At 44.6% G+C, this 19,361-nt stretch overlaps 2 protein-coding genes across 2 annotated transcripts in view; both read left to right on the top strand.

Annotated features, from left to right (window-relative positions):
* The window catches only part of Tmeff1 (transmembrane protein with EGF like and two follistatin like domains 1), an 80,518-nt gene extending 71,869 nt beyond the window's left edge, over positions 1-8,649 (top strand). Inside the window, exons 9-10 of the mRNA XM_057790656.1 lie at positions 4,305-4,463; positions 7,531-8,649. Of these exons, the coding sequence (XP_057646639.1) occupies positions 4,305-4,463; positions 7,531-7,615 (244 nt within the window). The 3' untranslated portion in view covers positions 7,616-8,649. The remainder of the gene's footprint in view (positions 1-4,304; positions 4,464-7,530) is intronic.
* Positions 8,650-9,023: 374 nt separating this feature from the next.
* Cavin4 (caveolae associated protein 4) lies at positions 9,024-16,748 on the top strand. The gene is made up of 2 exons (XM_057790760.1): positions 9,024-9,526; positions 14,583-16,748. Exons 1-2 carry the CDS (start codon positions 9,119-9,121, stop codon positions 15,306-15,308), a joined length of 1,134 nt encoding a protein of 377 aa, XP_057646743.1. The 5' UTR covers positions 9,024-9,118; the 3' UTR covers positions 15,309-16,748.
* The last annotated feature ends 2,613 nt before the right edge of the window (positions 16,749-19,361 follow it).

Genomic DNA, 19,361 nt, shown 5'->3' with positions numbered 1-19,361 from the left:
ACTATAGTCTTCCATGTCTGACTTGTTTCACCGGGTATCAAGGTTTTGGGTACCAGCCCCTCAGATCTCTCAGGGTTCAGAGAGAATGCTTTCAGAAAGCACGGGAATTAGAAAAAAAATCTGAGGGCAAAATGAATTCTCTACTATATACTTTCCCCCTTCATTCTCTTTATTGTTCTGTTTCTACTCTAATTAATCCTATCCTACTTCTAATTCCTCCTAGCTGCTTCTTCTATTCTAAAAACTCTTCTCCTAAAGGAGCCTTGAAATGATAAGGAAATTACAAGACTTACCTTTTCATTGGTCAAGAGCACATTCCTAGGATAAGTGATTAGGGAGCTGAGCCGTTGCCAAGGCAACATAAGGTCCCAAGGCCATAGGAACAAGACTGTGACCAGACTGGGGGTGGGGGTGGGGGGGCACAGTGCCCAATGACAAAGTTGAGACACAGGTCCATTGTTAGTAGACTGGCAAGTGAAAAATTGGCATGCTTTTCTTAGTAACCTTGGTTGGACATCTATGACTCTGACCTTGTGCAGAGCTGTAAGGTTTCAAACCTATGATCTATTTACAAAAAGGCCTTTTAGTCTAGTTTGAACTTGCTTTGAGGTGAACTAATTGTGAGCTCTTTGTGTGTAGTTAGTCTGGCAAAAGAACAAGACAGGCTGCTAGGTGTCCACAGTCCTTGTGGGACAAATAGATCCAGTTATGAAGCATGTCCCAGTATATATTTTATATATCAGAATTTAGTGTGTGTGTGTTTACATATATAAGTGAAAAGTCATCTTTCTGACCACCCACAGATATATGTGCCCATAAGATGGAGATGCAACCATGAGATCACATATACACATCACATGAGATTACACACTACAATGCAGGTACTGGGGAGACACCAAACTGCTTTAGCAAAAGTGAGCACAGTTTCCAGTCGACGGTCCTGCAAGCCTTGTCTGGACAGGATGAACCTCCATCAGAGAACCTCTGGTGGGCTGACATCTGAACACTAGTTACCACCTGCTGTGACTCTCATGGCCCCTGACAACCAGGAAAGCTGTTTCTAAGCCTCGCCAGTGTCTAGGTTCTGTCCTGTAGCTGAGGGACAGTCTGCTGTGAGGATTGGATCTCATGTTTAAACTCATCTGCCAGCTGATGAGTGCTGGTTGTCACACACATTTGGACTGTTTTGAGTGACGCTGCCCTGAGCACTTGTGTTTTGTGTGGACATAGCTTTGATTTACTTGGGTAAATGCTTAAGAGTGGGGTTGCTCGGTGAGATGTTAACTCTATTTAACTTTTCAAGGACGACCAGGCCTTTTTTTTTTTTTTTTTTTTTTTTTTAAATATTTACTTATTTTATTATGTATACAATGTTCTGTCTGTGTGTATACCTGCAGGCCAGAAGAGGGCACCAGACCTCATTACAGATGGCTGTGAGCCACCATGTGTTTGCTGGGAATTGAATTCAGGACCTTTGGAAGAGCAGGCAATGCTCTTAACCGCTGAGCCATCTCTCCAGCCCCTGACCAGTCTGTTTTGAAAGCCTCTTTCCCATTTCCCATCCTGTGCCAGACCTCCGCTAGCTTTTGTAGTCACCTTGCTTTCTATCCAGGCAGCACTGTGGATATGATGCTAGTCCACTGTGTCTGCTGGTTTTTGTTTTGTTTTTGAGATAGAGTCTTGGGTTTCACAGGTAGTCCTTGAACTTGAAATCCCCGTCTCGGCTTCCTGAATGCTGGGATTTCAGGTATGTGCCATCGTATTTGACTCTCTTTTTGGCCAATTATATATATCTTTTTTAGAAAATGGAGTTGAGATCCTTTGCCCCTTTCTTAATTAGTGGATTGTTTTTTAGGATGTATGTTTTAAATCATACTTTCTTTAATTATTTTAAAAACAGTTATTGTGTGTGTGTGTGTGTGTGTGTGTGTGTACGTACGTGAGTGTATATATGTGCACATGCACATTTGCTCGCCTGTGGACGTCAACAGGCAACTTGGGGGAGGGAGTCAGTTCTTGCTGTCCACCTTGTTCCTGCTGCTGCTGTGCTGTGTATTCCTGGCCAGCTTCAGGACAGCCTGTCTCCAGCGCCCGTCAGCTGCCTGTCTCCTCATCTCCCTGGATTACAGATTGTAGGTGTGACACTTTCCCAGGGATCATACTTGGATCGTCAGGCTTACGGAGCTGCAGCTGGTGACCCATCTCCTCAGCTACTTATTTGCTTTCTATACATTCCATGTAGTGCCTTGTCAAATACTTAATTTGCTGGTGTGATTTTCCTTTGTGTAGGCTGCCTTTGCACTTTCTTGATAATGTGAAGGTCTCCGGTTTGATTTAGCCCAGTTTATCTTTGTTGCTGAAGTTATGTTTTTTTTTTTTTTGTTTTCGTGCTGTATCTAAGATTATCGCCCGATCTGCAATCTGGGATCATTAAACCTTGTGTGTGTGTGTTCCTAACAGCTTGCTCTGTAGCTTTAGCTCCTACATTCAGACCTGTGACCTGTTGTCTTACTTTGCTTTCCATTGCTATGATAAAAGTAGCATGACAAGAAGCAACTCGAGGGGGAAAGGGTTATCTCCTCTTTCGCCTCTAAATGTCACAGTCCCTTCTTGAGGGACACCAGGGCAGGAGCTAAGGCAGGAACTGGAGCAGAAGCAAGGGGAAGACTGCGCACTGACTTGATTTCAGGCTACTTTTCTTCTACCCCTCAGACCTACCTGCTAAGGAATGGTACTGCCCACAGTGGGCAAGGCCCTCCCACATCAATCAATGATTAAAAAAAAAAAAAAAAGGCCACACAACTTGCAACAGTCCAGTCTGATGGAGGTGGTTTCTCGTAACAGTCCAGTCTGATGGAGGTGGTTTCTCGTAACAGTCCAGTCTGATGGAGGTGGTTTCTCAGCTGGGGTTTCCTCCTCCCAGGCCACTCTAGCTTCTCTCATATTGAGAAAACTAACCAGCACATCTGCTTTTAATTCATTTAGAGCTTGCAGAAAGGAAGAGGTTAAGAACCCAGTGCAGAACCTCCTGACAGGAGTCCAGGAACTCTAGAGAGTGAGCGAGCCCACCCCACACCCGCTCCCTGTTGCCCAGCACCCAGGTTTCCTTCCTGTTGCTGTTTGCATTTTACCACGACACTGCTTCAGATCCTTTCGTCACAAAGTGTGGGACAGCAGTGAATATACCACTCGTGTCCCGTGAGTTCACGGTGGTGCCCCTCCATGCCGTGTGCTGTATTCATGGCCTCCAGTTGAAGTCTTGCTAATTTATACATTTTGCTTCTGTCAGCTCTAAATATTCTATGCATTTCCCTATCAAATTATTATCTCCAGCTGATGATGGCACCTTTATATTTACCTTTAATTAGAATTAGAAGGTTTCTAAGATTAGCATCCACTGACTGCTTTGCTCTGTTTGTTTAATAACTTATTTTCCTCTCCCCTGCATGTTAAGTGTTATGCTGTTGGCACTGAGAAGCGTCTGGAATATAATTTGATGCTATGTCCATAGAATTGTGGCTGGTTCTTCTCTTAATTTAATAATCTTATTCCCAGGTATCTATCCTAAAGAATAACTACAGGGAAGATATACATTTTGTGACTTCTTCCAGGGACTGGCACACCCTAATATCCCTGCTTCTGGGATGTGGAAGCAGGAAAATAGAGTTCTATGTTAGTTTAGGGTATCTCCTGAGACCTGGTCTCAAAAAATAATAATAAATACTCCCGTGTTTGTGGTGTGTTCAGCCATAAATGAGACATGTGTATCACACCGCTTTCCCCAAGGCTGAGGAAACGCTGTGAAAGAGAGGGTGGACAGATCATAGATTCAGGTTAGGGGTGAAACATGGCAGGTCCAGTGCACTTGTGAACTCAGTGGCTGTGGTCACCTGCACAAGACCTGTACGAGATCAGTCCAGTCAGCATTCCAGCGGGAAGAGCGGAGGGGCACCTGAGCCGCCACCCCTAACTGAGCACTGTTGACATTGAGGCTGCCAGGAGAGGGGAGTCAGTTTTCTTTAGGGATATATGGTCCCTGGTAAATTGATTATGTTCTGGTGACTGCCTCACACCCATGTGAACATGGGCGGCACAGATTGAACCCAGTGTGCTATTAATAAAAAAACGAAAAAGGAGGGAAAAAAAGGACATGAAGTTGGGATGGGGTGGGGGTATCAAGAAGTTAATTGGGGAGGATGAACCTGATGGAGCCACACTGTATGCATGTGTGACATTCTCAAATAATAAAACATGCTATATTGAAAATGTAATTCTCACAGGGATTACTCCCCCCCCCCTTGCAGATGCGAATCTGGCTACACCGGGCAGCACTGTGAGAAAACGGACTTCAGTATTCTCTACGTAGTACCAAGTAGGCAGAAGCTAACGCACGTCCTCATCGCGGCCATCATCGGAGCCGTACAGATCGCCATTATAGTCGCGATTGTCATGTGCATAACCAGGTGGGTAATGGCCGTAGAGTGGTGACATTAAATTATGCCCTGGAAGTTGTAAATCAGAGCAAACCCTGAAAGCATCCCCCAGGTAAGGAGCCTTAAGCCGGCCCACTCATCAGCCACACTTCTAGTGTCTAGTCCACTGGACAGGATTTCTCTGTGGGTCTGATGGTTTGACTTCTCTCTGTCTTGCTTCTTCTTTCTTTTTTTTTTTTTTTTTTGGTTTTTTGAGACAGGGTTTCTCTGTGGTTTTGGAGCCTGTCCTGGAGCTAGCTCTTGTAGACCAGGCTGGTCTCGAACTCACAGAGATCCGCCTGCCTCTGCCTCCCAAGTGCTGGGATTAAAGGCGTGCGCCACCACCGCCCGGCTGTCTTGCTTCTTTAAAATATGTGTAGGAACTCATTCCCAGAGCTAGGGACATACCTGGGCAATCGGCAGAGGAGGTGTGAGAACAGTCCATGTGGTCAAGGAGGCTGGTGGTTGAGTCAGAGTTTCTGGAATGCATCCACAGAGGAGCCATGCAGCGATGATTTAAGTCTTGCAGAATTGTGTTTTATGGCCTGAGAATATACTTTACCTGTAGTAAGTATAGTAAGAAAGAAAACAGCCATCAACTTTATAGATAACCTTCTCTGACTATATCCGGATTACAGTGGTAAGTAAAAGGCTTTGAAATACTGTGCTCCAGGACAGGCTCCAAAGCTACAAAGAAACCCTGTTTCCAAAAAAAAAAAAATATTTTGTTAAAAATAAAGCACAGGGGCCAGCGAGAGGGCTGGTGGATTAAGGCTATTGCCACCAACCCTGATAATCTGAGTTTGATCTCTAGGACCCACATGGTAGAAGGAAAGAACCTCTCAAAGCTGTCCTCTGATCTACACACACACACACATGTGTGCGCGTGATAAATGTAAAAAATTAAAAGCATTTATTCTATGTTAAAAGACTTACTGCAGTGCAGTTGGCAGTCAATGGGTGTCTTTCAAATGAGTAGGAATGTGTCCGGCTAAACTGGAACTTAGAATGGACGGGGAGTCATAGCACATGCAGTAGATACTGACACGCTGGTTGGATGGATAGGCCTTCTATCCAAGGCCTGGAAAAAGATCTTCAAGTAGTCCCAGCACCCTGGAGCCAAAATGATAAATCTGGAAATGATGGAAAAACGTTCTCTGAGTAGCTGATATTTTTCATGAAGTTTAGGCACTAAAGTCGGTGTGCTTTATCCACAGAACAGATGATCTGCCTTTAGGCAAGACTACTGAGCATCAAATTGGGCAGTAGATCAAAGTAGGGACATAATGGCATAACAAACAATGACAACAGGAAAAGAAGATGGGGGGAAACATTTAACAGCCTAGCCAGCTGTGGCCATTTAATACAGGCTCAGAGGTTAACTACTTTGCCTGTGGCCACTCGGCTAGCACAGGGAAGTGACTGGGTTTGGATCCCGTGTGTGTGTGTGTGTGTGTGTGTGTGCGCGTGCGTGCGTGATTCTTCTGCCATTCCTCTTTCAGCAGAAGCCGTCTAGGAGGCAGGACCCTGGTGAGTCCTGCTGGGAATAGGTCAGCCAGATATGACTGCTGCATGGGGGCAGGAACCAAACTTGCTGTGGTTGAGGTTTAGTGTGTTTGAACCATATTAAAGACCATATGCAGGACTGATTGAACTGGGGAAGATGGGTGATAAGGGGAGAGCATTTAGGGCATCAGTAGAGGAATGCACAGCGTGGTTGGGAGAGGAGTAACACTGTCCTGACGTTTATTCCCTATTAAGGCCACCTTTACTGTAACATACGGAACACAGGCTTTCCCCACTCTGCTCCCGAATGGCTTGCTGTCTTGTGTGGAATATTGTGATGACGTTCTTGGACCACACCACTGAATTTTTAAGGCACGCCTCTCCCATGTAGACCATTAGGAGACAGCTGTTCATCCACAATGGCTGTTGCTTATGAGGAATCTTCCTTTAAATGGATGTTCCTACCGGCCCACTTATCTGTGAGTCGTGGTTGGAATCTCCTTGTATGCTTTCAGACTCCTAGAATGACAGATTGGCAGGGACTTTGAACGCGTCTCAGCCAAACTCTTTACTGTATAGAAGGAAAAACCTTGGTCCCAGGAACTTGGAGCTCCTCCTGTTCATGGTGGTTTAGTGGCAGTTAGAGCCGGTTGCTTGGCCTGTCATTCAGCTCCTTCATTATGAAATGGATGCGATCCCAGCCTTGTCTCCATCAGACTATTTTTATAAGGATTAGTGAGAGAAAATCCTTTGAAACCATCATAAATGTTGTCATTAAGGCTTTTAAGTTAAAGCAAAGCAGTCAGTCCTCTTTGAAATTGAATAAAAGCATGAAACAAACTTATTCCCAGGCACTGTTTCCACCAAGGGGTATTGACTTTGCACAGGTGGCTAGGATAGTAGTAGGCGGTAGGATCCAAAGGCAAAACGACAGCGTTCCCTTCAGCGTCTTTGCTCTGCATTAACACATTCTTTTGTCCTGAGATTTGTTCTACATTAGGGTTACATTTACTGAGACAGAGGAGCTGTCCTGGGATCTCTCACCTGAGGGTCCCCGTTTCCAGTGCGGTTCTGTGGCCTGCTGCAGCTGCTGTACACCAGCTCCTCCTATTTTCTTGCGTTAGAGGACTTGAGTGCACACCGTCTGAGATTATCAGCGCAGTGCTACTCGGTCTCCAGCGCAACATTTCATGTCATTTTGGTGCCGTGATAACGCTCAGGGGAAATGGCCAGGTCAGCATCTTTCCTACCGTCACAGTGATTCATCTCCGGAACCGAGCAGCTGCCAGGCCAGAGAGGCAGGCGTCCTTCTCAGAAATGTCTATCAGCAGCATGGGCACCGTTCCTAATTCACGAGTGTGATCCCTCCCAACGCCCAGCCATTTAGCAAAGAACAAACAGCCGTTATGTCTGTCCTCATCTTGCCTTGAAATAAACAGTGTCTTGTTTCGTTTCCTAACTCGGTGCAGTGTGTGAACTGGGTATTACTTTGACATGGTTTAAACATTCTTAGCTAAATAATTTTTTTTCTTTCTGTGTTTTTGTGCAACAGAAAATGTCCCAAGAACAATAGAGGCCGTCGGCAGAAGCAAAACCTAGGCCATTTTCCTTCAGACACTTCATCCCGGATGGTGTGAACTGACTTTTATATGCACACTGACCATGTGATGTACATTTATTACGTCTTTTTTTAAAGAATGGAAATATTTATTTCAGAGGCCTTATTTTTGGACATTTTTAGTGTAGTACCGTTGGCTCGTATTTAGAGTATTTAGCTACAGCAGTTTTGGACTGTTTAGTAGTCTCCGTTTTATGTTTTTAAATACAGAAATCGGTTTCACGAATTTGTACCACATGGTAATACTAAGAATTGTGCTTTCCCCGTGGAATGTAATATTTTTGCAAAGACGGATGAACCCGCTTCACAGTGGCTGTAACGTCAGACTTCTCCAAGGACCACAGCAAAAGGCAAAGCATGAACTGAAAGTAAAGATGTTTACAGATCCCTTTTCTTACAGAAAAAAAAAAATCTAGAAGACACTGTGTTTAAATAGATATCTAAATGTTTTTGAGATTTAGTACCTGCTTTTTTTTAGACACTGCCCCTATTGCATGAGCTGCAAAGCTGTGTGTGTTAGATGTAACATATTTATAAGCTGTACGAACTGGAATCGACGATTTCTCTCTTTGAAGATATAGTTCTGATAATTTGAAAAGATACCTGGGAATTAATGACGGAGCAGCTCATTGAAAATAGATTTAGATATTGTCAAGATAGGCTGTTTAACGAGCAGATTGGAATAAAACCTACTTATCAGTTAAACTACTTTAATCCACATTCACTTTTAAACATGGCATTTGTTTTAATAGAAATACACAAATTGTATCAGTGTTTGTGAATACAATGCAGAAATAATTGTTAATAATTGGTGCTCTGAAAGTGAGCTTCAGAATGACCCAAGATTCAAATTTGTCCTGTAGTAGCTCTATTAATAGATTGTTGGTGTTCAAGGGTCTGAAATGTGAGTAAAATGTGTCGAGGTGTCTAATGTGTAGCCTGGCTAGTCAAAATTATGCATGTAGGATTTAAAGACTATGTTCAAACTTAAATAATAATTTTAATAATTTGATTTGGAAAAGCATGTTATAATATAATGTTTTCACTACATGGTCTGTTTTGTGTGTTTATTTCTTTTATTCTTTGGTACTGGTCTATTAGTACTTGTAATAGGTGAAATTAACAGGAAAGGAAGATTGCAGTCCAAAATTTATCTCCGCTTGTACCAACTATTGCTTGAAATGATCCAAAGAGAAAAACTTTGCTCAGTGTTCCAAGCTGCTTGGCTTGCAGGCTTCTTATGAGTAACACAGTGACTCCAGTCCCTTCCCACCCACACGGTCTTATTTGAGGCCCTTAGTCAGTCGGCAAGCATGTTTGGAACTGGGCCCGGTGCTTTGCAGGGTCTCGTGTTGCAGGACGGTCACAGATGGGCATTTGTAGTTATAAATACTTGACCACTCTCCAGGGTGCAGTTTTCAGCCCTCAAAGCGGCTTCGTGTAGCCTGCTACCGAGCCGACTTTTGGCTTCGAGTCTAGGAATTGATTGCTATAGGACATCTTCTGCTGAGGAAGAAGTAAAATGGAGCACAACGGGTCTGCTTCCAGTGCTGGTAAAATCCACCAGAATCGATTGTCAAGTGTGACTGAAGACGAAGACCAAGACGCTGCTCTTACGATCGTGACTGTGCTGGACAGGGTGGCCACTGTCGTGGACAGTGTGCAGGCCAGCCAGAAGAGAATAGAAGAGAGGCACCGGGCGATGGAGAACGCTATAAAGTCTGTCCAGATTGACCTGCTGAAGCTCTCGCAGTCCCACAGCAACACGGGCTACATCGTCAACAAGCTGTTTGAGAAGACCCGAAAAGTCAGCGCTCACATCAGAGACGTGAAGGCTAGGGTGGAGAAGCAGCAGGTTCATGTAACCAAAGTTGAAACCAAGCAAGAAGAAATAATGAAGAAAAACAAATTCCGTGTGGTAATATTCCAGGTAAGCTTGCGCTTGTGTTCAGTTTGATGACTGTAGTCTCAGTCACAGAGGTTTCTGGTGTCACGTCTCAGCCACCGTCTGTGGTATGTCGTGGAGCTCGCTGAGTAGCTTCCTCAGAGTAGAGCCATTCTTGCTAACCGACACTCTGCCATCCGTGGCCTGAGCTTCTTACTGGTCATGTAATGTGAACTGTGGCTTGCGGCTCAAGCTATTTCTTCCCTTTGAAACTTAATTCAGTTAGTTTTTGTTTTTTGGTTTTTTTTTTCAGCATTTGAGTCCTATTAAGCTTAGTGACCCAGTAGACTTCAGAATGCTGGAGCCAAAAGGGTCCTAAGAAATCTCAAGTTAAAAAACCATCCTTGTTATCTAAAAGAACAAACTGGGACGGGCAGAGGATGTAGGTCAGTGTCAGTCAAATTGTTTTTGTTTTTTTTTTTTTTTTTTTTTGCTAAGTTTCTATCACTGCTCAATACTTTAAAATATTGGAGCATACCTGTGGCAGCATGCTATGTCTGCATACTTTTTTGAGCTCTTGTAAATGAAAAGGGATGCGTTAAACTCTTTCCCCCTTATTAGGAAAGAATAATGAAGAGAGAAGAGTTTCTAGACTACAGAGTAGAAGAGAGCAGGGCTCCTTTCTCAGCCGTCTAAACAGTGGCCATCACGGAACCGTAAATCCAGAGTGTGAACGTTAGAATGGGCAGCTTTCCCTGTCCCGCTACTGGGAGAAGTATCCGGCACCACATTCTAGAAGGCATTCTTGATAGTGTATATTATGAACTTTAAAAATTCCCAAGTCTTCGGGCCCCCAAATTTCATGCCGGGGAGTTTGTTCTAAGCATAAAATCATTAAGTCATTAATTAAAGTAATGGGAATGTCCATCAGTACATGTGCACAGTGATATGCTTTTAAAAGGGGAAGTCCGTGGCATAGACCCCTAGAAGAATAAAACACAAAATGAAGTGCAGACACAGTTGGTGGGAACATCAGGGCCCATAACCTTCCTCTTCTCTGTGTCTTAGGGCTCCAGAGCGTGCTGTTGAGTGGTCGAGTTTCACTGGAAAGGGAGAGTGGTATTTGGGACTTGTTTTGGAGAGTTCAGAGGTTATTGAGGATGATAGGGAAGAGAGAGAGGGGGCGCTTATTTCAAAGATAGAAGAGTGGGCCAGTGTCCTTTTCTATTACCCTTCCAGGCCTCTAGAGGCCTTTCTCTGGACTTAAAAATGTCACCTGCTTCAGGTGTCAATTCCAGTGTCAGAGCAGACAGTGGTGAACTGGGAATGGGACTGCGGAATAAATCTACTCACCTTACAGGGGTGTTAGCCCCTGCCTGGGTTCTTACCCTTCATTGGCATATGTTATGTCAGAAAGTACACTTGGAGTCCCTGGGTCTGGGGACCAGGTTTCCCACAGGATTGACAGAAGCCCCAGCAAGGAAACAAAAATTCCAGCTGGTCCCATTCACTGACTCCCATTTCTCTGTAATTTACTGCTATTTTCTCTGTCTTTGGATCCTATAGTTCTGTGAAGGAACTGAGCGGCACCAGTTAGTGACAAACCTCTTCTTTTAAGATAGAATATCTTGAAGAACCTGTGAAATTTAGTTGTTTAAATTACACAAGAATTTGTCAGAAAAAAACAGTTGCTATCTTTTATACGTGTACAGGGAAAATATGAAGTCTCATATTATGGGCATAGGACTCAGATTCATAAACTTGTTAGCTGTTAGAATATATGTAGGTATGTATGATATTTACATGGTTATTTTTAGCTGTTAAAATTAGCTTTAATCAATTCTCACAGTTATTTGAAGATTTTCCCTTCTAAAATTATTTCAAAACCAAGCTGGTCAGCTAAAGTATATCTTCATTTTCATTTGAGATTTTCCTTGTTGATAAACAATTGGTGACAAGGATAAACTTGGTAACAAGGGATAATAATAAAAACAATATCAGATAAACAAAATATTGGTCTCCTACCTTTTGCAGTTGTATATGGCTAAGCTTTTGCCAAATTCTGGATGTTGGCAATTAAAAATGGTGTGGTGTGACATTCTTACCCAGGTCGTTTCTCTTTGAACACTCGTTCACCCTGGTGATCTCTCTCATGCATGGCATGAGCCACAGTGTATCTTCTCATAGTTCCAGTAACTTTTTAAAGCATAAGTCTGTGGTTACCTAGTAAGTTTTGGAACATCCTCAAATGCTAAGTCCCAGAGTTCTCTGCATCTAAAATGCCCCTATCTGTGTTACTTTCCTATTAATGCAATCTCACTTTACTCTGACCCACAGTTTTTGTTCTGTTGCAAAAACAATTCTTTAGATCAGGTGTGCTGGTGCACACCCTCAGCCCTTGCACTCATGAGGAGGAGGCAGGGGGACTAGGAATTCAAATACACAGTGAGTTTGAGGCATGCTTGAGCTATGTGAGATCCTGTCTCAAAAACAACAAAAAGTTACTTGGATTTTCATATCCAAATGTGGCTGTATTCATATGCCAACTATAATTCACCCCTATGACCTTCCATTATCAGTAGAGTGTTTACCCTTAGTGCACAGTGGCAAGGATTCATAGGGACTGGGAGAGATTTCCAGGCAAGGTCTTTTTCTAGCCTTGCCTCTCTGTGTTCACCTTTGTTTTAAAGCCTGATTTTGTACCGTCTGTGGTGCGTCTGAAGAAAAGGGCGAGTGATTCCCGTTTCCCTGTGTCTGGTGCCTTCCCTGCAGGATTGTGAGGATTTCTACCTACCAAGCGATACCCTTTGGCTCGTTCCTTGTCTAATTAACCTTCTCAGGCTCGTCCAACCCACACAGTTGCTGGGGCTGCTCCCCACAGCAGGTGCAGGAAGGAGAGGAATAACTTCACCGCCTCTAACTGATTCATCAGGGAGTTATGAGACGCCCACTTCTGCCTCTCTCATTGGGGAGACGGAGGCTCATGGGCACTTGAATCTTGTAGCCAAAAATGTAATTTAAATTAAGGAAAAAGATTCTAAGGATGCCTTCCTGACTATCAGGCTGGTTATATTTTAGGGTGTGTGCAAACATCCTCCTTGTGTATTTACTGAATCTGTTTGTTGAATGGAATCAACGTGGATCTCAAGTATCAATGCTGGTTGGGTTTTTTTGTTTTGTTTTCTCTTTCTTTCTTTTTTTTTTGAAATTATAACTCATGGTCCAGCTTTTAAAAATCTCACAATTCCCAAAGTTGCCTGTTATATTTTAGAAATAATCTCTAAATAGCACACCAGGTTACTTTTACCCATACCCTGTGCTGGCTTCTCCTCACTTGGCAGAGTTTGTTTTTCTCCTAAACCAGTTTGTCCTCAGCCTCAGAGGTCCTGCTCTCCTAGTATCCTGTCTTCTTCACTGGCTGGTAGTTCCCTTTTTTGTTCCTTACTCATGTATAGGTTCAAAATCCCCCAACATTCTAAAATCAAAACCTGAACATTTCCTTCCTTCCTTCCTTCCTTCCTTCCTTCCTTCCTTCCTTCCTTCCTTCCTTCCTTCCTTCCTTCCTTCTTCAGTTCTTTCTTGTAACAGGATTTTACTGTATAGTCCAGGTATTGAACTTGTGATCCTCCTGCTTCAGCCTCCTGAGAACTGGGGGTATAGTTATGGACCACCATGGCAGCAAAATAAAACTTTTAAAATGACTCATTTGTCAGGAGACTTGTCTTGTCCTGAAGTCATTCTGGGAATAGTATATTATCTATTGTAGTTTCCCAAAGTCAATTTAATTCTGAGTTTTGAGAAACCCTTTTTTCTCCGAGGAGTTAATGGTGGAGTCCTCTCTCTGTTGATCTAGCAACAGGTCTTGTGTGTTTGACCTTCAGAGCACCTCTGCAGTCAGAAGACGTCTGGCCCCTTTCTCTGCCCCCACACACCCTCCCTGATCTACCTCTTCTTTGCTTAAGCTCAATACTGTCCAGTCATTGTTCTTGCTTGTCTTATCCCGTGGCTTGCTTTCAGCAGGGTGACCCTTGTACAGCATACAGCACGGGTCAAATCATGTCTTTGCTGTCCTCAAAACCTTGAGAAGTCTTCCTGTCGGAGTAGTAACTGCTGTCCTCATTATTGGCCAACAGGGCCTCTCTTGACCTGGCCTTCTTAACTCTGTACTTGGGGGAGTTGGGACATTTGAATTGATTCTTGAGGAAAGCTGTCATTTGTAAAGCTAAAAAAGGTAAAGGGGTATTGGAGACAGAAGCCACACATACGAAGGTGGAGGGCGTGCGTGTCTATTTGACACTGAGATACGGCATTGCTCTCTGCAAATGTATTTGGGCAACATCCATACTTACCCTGCCATAAGGTGCACTCCTCTTGTGCAGAGGGTTCAAAACCTTCTCTGTTTGAGACCCTCAAGAATGGAGCATGTGTCTGGGCTGGAGAAGAGAGAAAGTAGGATCAGGTCAGAACTTTCTAAGCATCCTGCACAGGTTCAGGTTCTCTCCTTGAGCACCGACGACGGGCTCTTAGAAGTCTTCAGTGGGTTATAACCAGACTGTGCTGTAAGAACAGTTCTCGGGGAAATTCTCAGATAATGGTCTGCAAGGAGAGGGACTGGAGGGGATTGATGGCCCAAGCTGAGACTTGAGGTCCCGAGGAGCAGAATTAAGACATGGGTGGAGGGGCGAGAAGCAGACATTATTTTGCAGTGTTATTGGTGGGACTTGATGACAAGTTGATCGTGGGACAAGAGGGCGAGGAGTATTTGGGGGTGATGTTTCTGAGGCCCCTGCCTTGTGTGACACCCAAGTGGTCACTGGTGCTGGGAGAGAAAGGGAAGGAAGTTTAAGTGGAGAGCGTGATGGGTGGGCCTTGAGGTTGGCACCTCTCACCGAAAGATGCTTGTGCTGATGGAGAAGCTTGTCATCTCAGGAGTGGGGAAGCGAAGGAATAGTATCTGTGAGACAAAAGCCAACAGAGACAGACCCTGAGAAATGCAGCCTGGGACAAACAGATGGAGGAGGGTCGTAAGGTGCGGCCAGAGGTGACAGCTGATGCCTGTCATGCAGGAATCACTCACATGCCTTCTTCTTCTGCCTTTCAGGAGAACATTCGGTGCCCCTCATCCCTGTCTGTTGTTAAAGACAGAAGCCTGCCTGAGAACCAGGAGGAGGCCGAGGAAGTCTTTGATCCCCCGATAGAGCTCTCCTCGGATGAAGAATATTACGTTGAAGAAAGCAGATCCGCCAAGTTTAGGAAGTCAGGCAAGGAGCACATTGATCATATCAAGAGGGCATTTTCCAAAGAGAGCATGCAGAAGACGCGGCAGAATTTTGACAAGAAAGTGAGTGGAATTAGAACTAGAATCGTCACACCCGAGAGGAGAGAGAGGCTGCGGCAGTCAGGGGAGCGGCTCAGGCAGTCAGGGGAGCGGCTCAGACAGTCGTCAGGGGAGCGGCTCAGACAGTCAGGGGAGAGGCTCAGACAGTCAGGAGAAAGATTTAAGAAATCAATTTCAAATGCTGCCCCCTCAAAGGAGGCTTTCAAGATACGCAGCCTTAGGAAACCAAAGGATCCCAAGGCGGAGAGCCAAGAAGGAGACAGAGGGATGGGTGTGGACATCCTCGCAGGTAGTCTGGCGCTGGGGCCCATCCACGAGTTCCACCCTGAGGAGTTCAGTGAGACAGAAAAGGAGGTGGCCAAAGTAGGGTACATTCCCCAAGAAGGAGGGGATCCCCCACCTCCTGAGCCTTTGAAGGTGACTTTTAAACCTCAGGTGAGAGTAGAAGATGACGAATCGCTCCTGTTGGATTTAAAGCAGTCCTCGTAGAGAGGAATTAAGTGTGAACATCCTTCTCAAGTCACGTGGTCATGGTGTGAATAGAGTAGTCATTTTTTTAGTCACACACAGTAGAAAGGCAAATGGTACAAAAACTTCACTTCTTACCTTGAAAGTTCTAAAGATTATAAAAACATTGTATACACAGCTTTCTCATAAGTTCCTCGGGAACTTATAATTCTATTTTCCCTGATAATATATATGACTCTGATAGCTTTTTCCCCCCTAGTGTCACACCTTTTTGTGGCAGTTCTTGGCCAATTTGAACCTAGTTACATGGCTCAGGTCATTTAGATGCTTGGTTATCCATAACACAGGAGGGGCGAATCTGCTCATCGTTCACAAGCAAACTGTAGCTTTGGATCAGGATTAACAAGCCCAATCTCAAAGGGGAATAGCTGATGAGCATATTGTGTTATCCAGATGTTCACATCTGGAGATCCATTAGTAGATTAGTAGCCATACGCCTTATGAAGCTCTTCAGTGAAGGAATAAAAATAATTGTTTTGGGTGTGAGCATTTAGCTGTGGCATCGTAACTTTCTTGCCGGTGAGCCGCTCAGCCAGTTGCCATTAGTTTCAGGATGGAAATGGGGAGGGTTTGCTGGCCCCGCGCTTCTCGGAGGACTTGAGATCTGAGGGGCTGTCCCAGAGTGTGTGAGAGCAAGACACACATTCAGTGGAGAAGCATGAACCACACCACTGCTTCTAACAGGACTTAACAGGTACATCTGTGAAGAAGCCCTCGGTACCAGGCACTGAGGCCCAAGCTGAGCAGAAACTGATGTTGTACTTTGCAAGTCTTTTCATAGCTTGGAGAGTGAAAAATAAATGTTTGGATGGGCACTTTTTTGTTAAAGACTGAAACCAACCTTGGACTTTTAGTGGGGTCCTAACATATTCCTCAGAAATCCGTGTCTAACTGCCTTTGGATTTGGATGTGGGGTGGACTAGTGCAAGTTCGGTGTGCACAGCATGGGGTGGAAATCTGGGGCTCGGTTGTGGCTTTTATAAGGTCCGCCCTGATGTGGGCATAGACATGACCTTTAATACTTCCTGTTTTCCAGAGTAAACCCTTTAGGGCTAGCATGTCCCAAACAGTGCCCCTGAGTGTTCCTTGCAGCCATTTTGGAGGACATCGGGTTCCACTTAGCTCTAGATCTGTGCAGTTAGGAAGTACATCCTAGCGCCGAGAGAAAATCACACCAGATCCACACTTCCGGCACACTGAATGCTTTGGATTGTTTTTTGATATGGAAGAGATGGTAGGATTTTTGATAAACTTTTTATTGACATCCAGTTTAAGTTTGAATAATTGTGTAGTAGTTAGAAATATGCAGGCGTGAGAGCATATGTCTGCTGCCCAGCACTGACGAGGCTGAGACAGGACGATCACAAGTGAAGTTGAGTGAGCCTGGATTTTATATATACATAAATATGGTTCAGCATAATTTTCTTTTCACTCGGCCTGAATTTTCACCTTACTTTTTTGTTTTGTTTTGTTTTGAGACATGTTTCTCTGTGTAGCCCTGGCTGTCCTGGAACTCACTCTGTAGACCAGGCTGGCCTTAAACGCAGAGATCCGCCTGCCTCTGCCTCCTGAATACGCGTGCCACCACTACCAGGAATCTTGGTATCTTTTTATATTGCAAACTAAAGCATGGGCAGCATGGAATAAAACTTTGAAAGAATAATTCCCCCAAAAACATTTTTTTTAAAATAATAGCTTAGAAGGAGGTTGGGTGCCCAACAATATATTTGAACATCAAATGATTGTGATTACAAAGTGTGAGGCCAGTGTTGTGGTTCTAAATCTTTTAACCAATGATGAATGGAAACAGCAATATGCAAATGAAGGATGAGGAAGTAAACAGAGAGTAGAAGGAGTGTGGAGAAGTTACAGACAGGGTTTGTGTGACACCAGACACTGAGTGCTTCATGTTGCTGGAGGCTCATCATACCGTCTGCTTCAGATCGTTACCAGGACCGTTCCTTCATGCCATAAGTATGTGTCAACGTCTTTCCATGCCTAGGAAATTCCTAAAATCCACATTCATAACTTACTGTACCTTCACTCTGTTTTATTGGTGCGGAGATAACGGGCTGCAAAATCCATGTATTCATTTAATGTAAGTTTTCTAGCCAACGTTTGTTATTTTCAGTGTTTCCGCAAATACCGGGTTATTCACTCCTCTGTGATGCTGAGTCACACATTGCAGGCTTTAAATAATTTACTCAAGTCAAACCCTTAGCAGGACTTACCATGCGTCTCCTAATGCAACAGAGAAGAGCAGCCTCAGATGCTAGGGTTGGGGAGCTGGTGTGGAAACTCTTTTAGGGGTGACGGGGGAAGTGCAAGCCTGTCTCCTGCATGTGGTGACCCGAGTGTCCCCAGTGAGCAGTGGTTTGGCTCCTGCTTACAGGTTAGAGAAAGTGCTAATGCAGAACATTAGCGTGCAAGGGCGTTCAGCTTGCCGAGAGTGGACGCGTTCTTCAAAAGCAAGTTTTCATGAATGAAAAGTAGAAGCCAAAATAAAAATGCGACCATTTTGACTTCATTCTTTGCCTTTCATACACATTAAAGGGGTTGCTTTGGAATAGGTCTGGTGGTCATGGTGACTTTTTTTAATTAAAGATTTACTTATTCATGTCTGTGTGTGTGAAGGTACACTTACATGTGTGTCGTCCAGTAGAGGCCATCAGGTGTCCTCTGGCACCTGATTTGTCCTTCAGTCACCTACTCTTTGGAGGCAGGGTCTCTCCCTGAAGGTAGTGTTCCCACTCTCTCATCCAGGCCAGAAACTAGCAGGTTCCAGCAATCTTCCTATCTCTGCTCGCCTTTTACAGGTGAACTGCTTTTGTGAGTGCTGGGATTCGAACTCTGGCCCTCACAGTCGCAGAACAAGTAACTGCTGAGCCATCTCTCTAACCCCTCACTGTGATTCCTACCTGCTAAAGGGTATGGGTCGTGTTCTGCCAAATACTCCTCGAGCCGTGTTGAGTGTGCGTTGGGTTGGAATGAAATCACGGATCCATTTTATTTTTATTCTGGCATAGGTTTTCTGTAGCTTCTGGTTTTGAACTCTAGTAAGAAAATTTAGTCCTTGGTATCCAAATAGGGGGAAGGATCCTCATGTTTTTATCCTCAATTCTTTCACTTTGGTGTGCCACTGCCAGGTCCGTAGTGAAGGAGGTTCCTGCTCAAGTTTGGGTCACTCTTGTGATTCCTTTGTGTAGGTGATGCCCCAGCACCACAGCTGCCCCTCCCAGCACCACAGCTGCCCCTCCCAGCACCGCAGCTGCCCCTCCCAGCACCGCAGCTGCTCCCCCCACCCCAGATCAGCATCGGCAGTGCTGGGAGATCTAGAACCGCTGCTGCCCGGGTCTCAGTCTCTTAGGACTACCGGCTCCCTCCCTCGCTGTGCTGCCCTCCCTTCAATAGACCCACGCCCTTGAGAAGCAGAACTGCCTGGTGGGGTTACATCCACTGGGCCTCTCGATTCTATTCTTTGTTCAAGGCCAGAGTCCTGCTTGCTTCTTGTGTGTTCCAAAGAAAAGCAACTCCTGATTCTTACCATGGAGGCCTTTCTTGTGTATTGTTTGACACCTGAAAATTCCAGCTAAAGCAGGGCTTTGTTTAATTGAGACTGCAATAAAATCAGCTGTAACCTGCTACACAGGCCAAGGCCGGTTGCTCAGGTGCGAGGCTGTTCAGCCTTGGTTGCATGAGAACCTCGTCTGATCATGGTCCTTTGGTGCTTGTCACCTTGGATCTGAATCACAGCATAATACAGCAGAATGTAGTAGGGATTTATGATGCATTTGTACAACATATTCTATCCCCTTTGAGTTCTAGCTGATGGGAATGCCATACAAGGTTTCGCAGCACAATGGAGACCAAAGTGGGATCTTTACTACAGGCTTTTTATGTGCGCAGGAAACCTCCCAAGTGGAGGGACGACAACTGACGAATTCTGTTGGCAAAGGTAGCAAGCAGCCATGACAGGAGATAGGCCTTTGTGTCTCAGTGGGAAACTGCACATTT

The sequence above is a fragment of the Chionomys nivalis genome, chromosome 16 (genome assembly GCF_950005125.1).
Source record: "Chionomys nivalis chromosome 16, mChiNiv1.1, whole genome shotgun sequence".
Classification (NCBI taxonomy): domain Eukaryota; kingdom Metazoa; phylum Chordata; class Mammalia; order Rodentia; family Cricetidae; genus Chionomys; species Chionomys nivalis.
The sequence above is the reverse complement of the archived record's forward strand: the minus strand, read 5'-3'. Positions and strand labels throughout refer to the sequence as shown.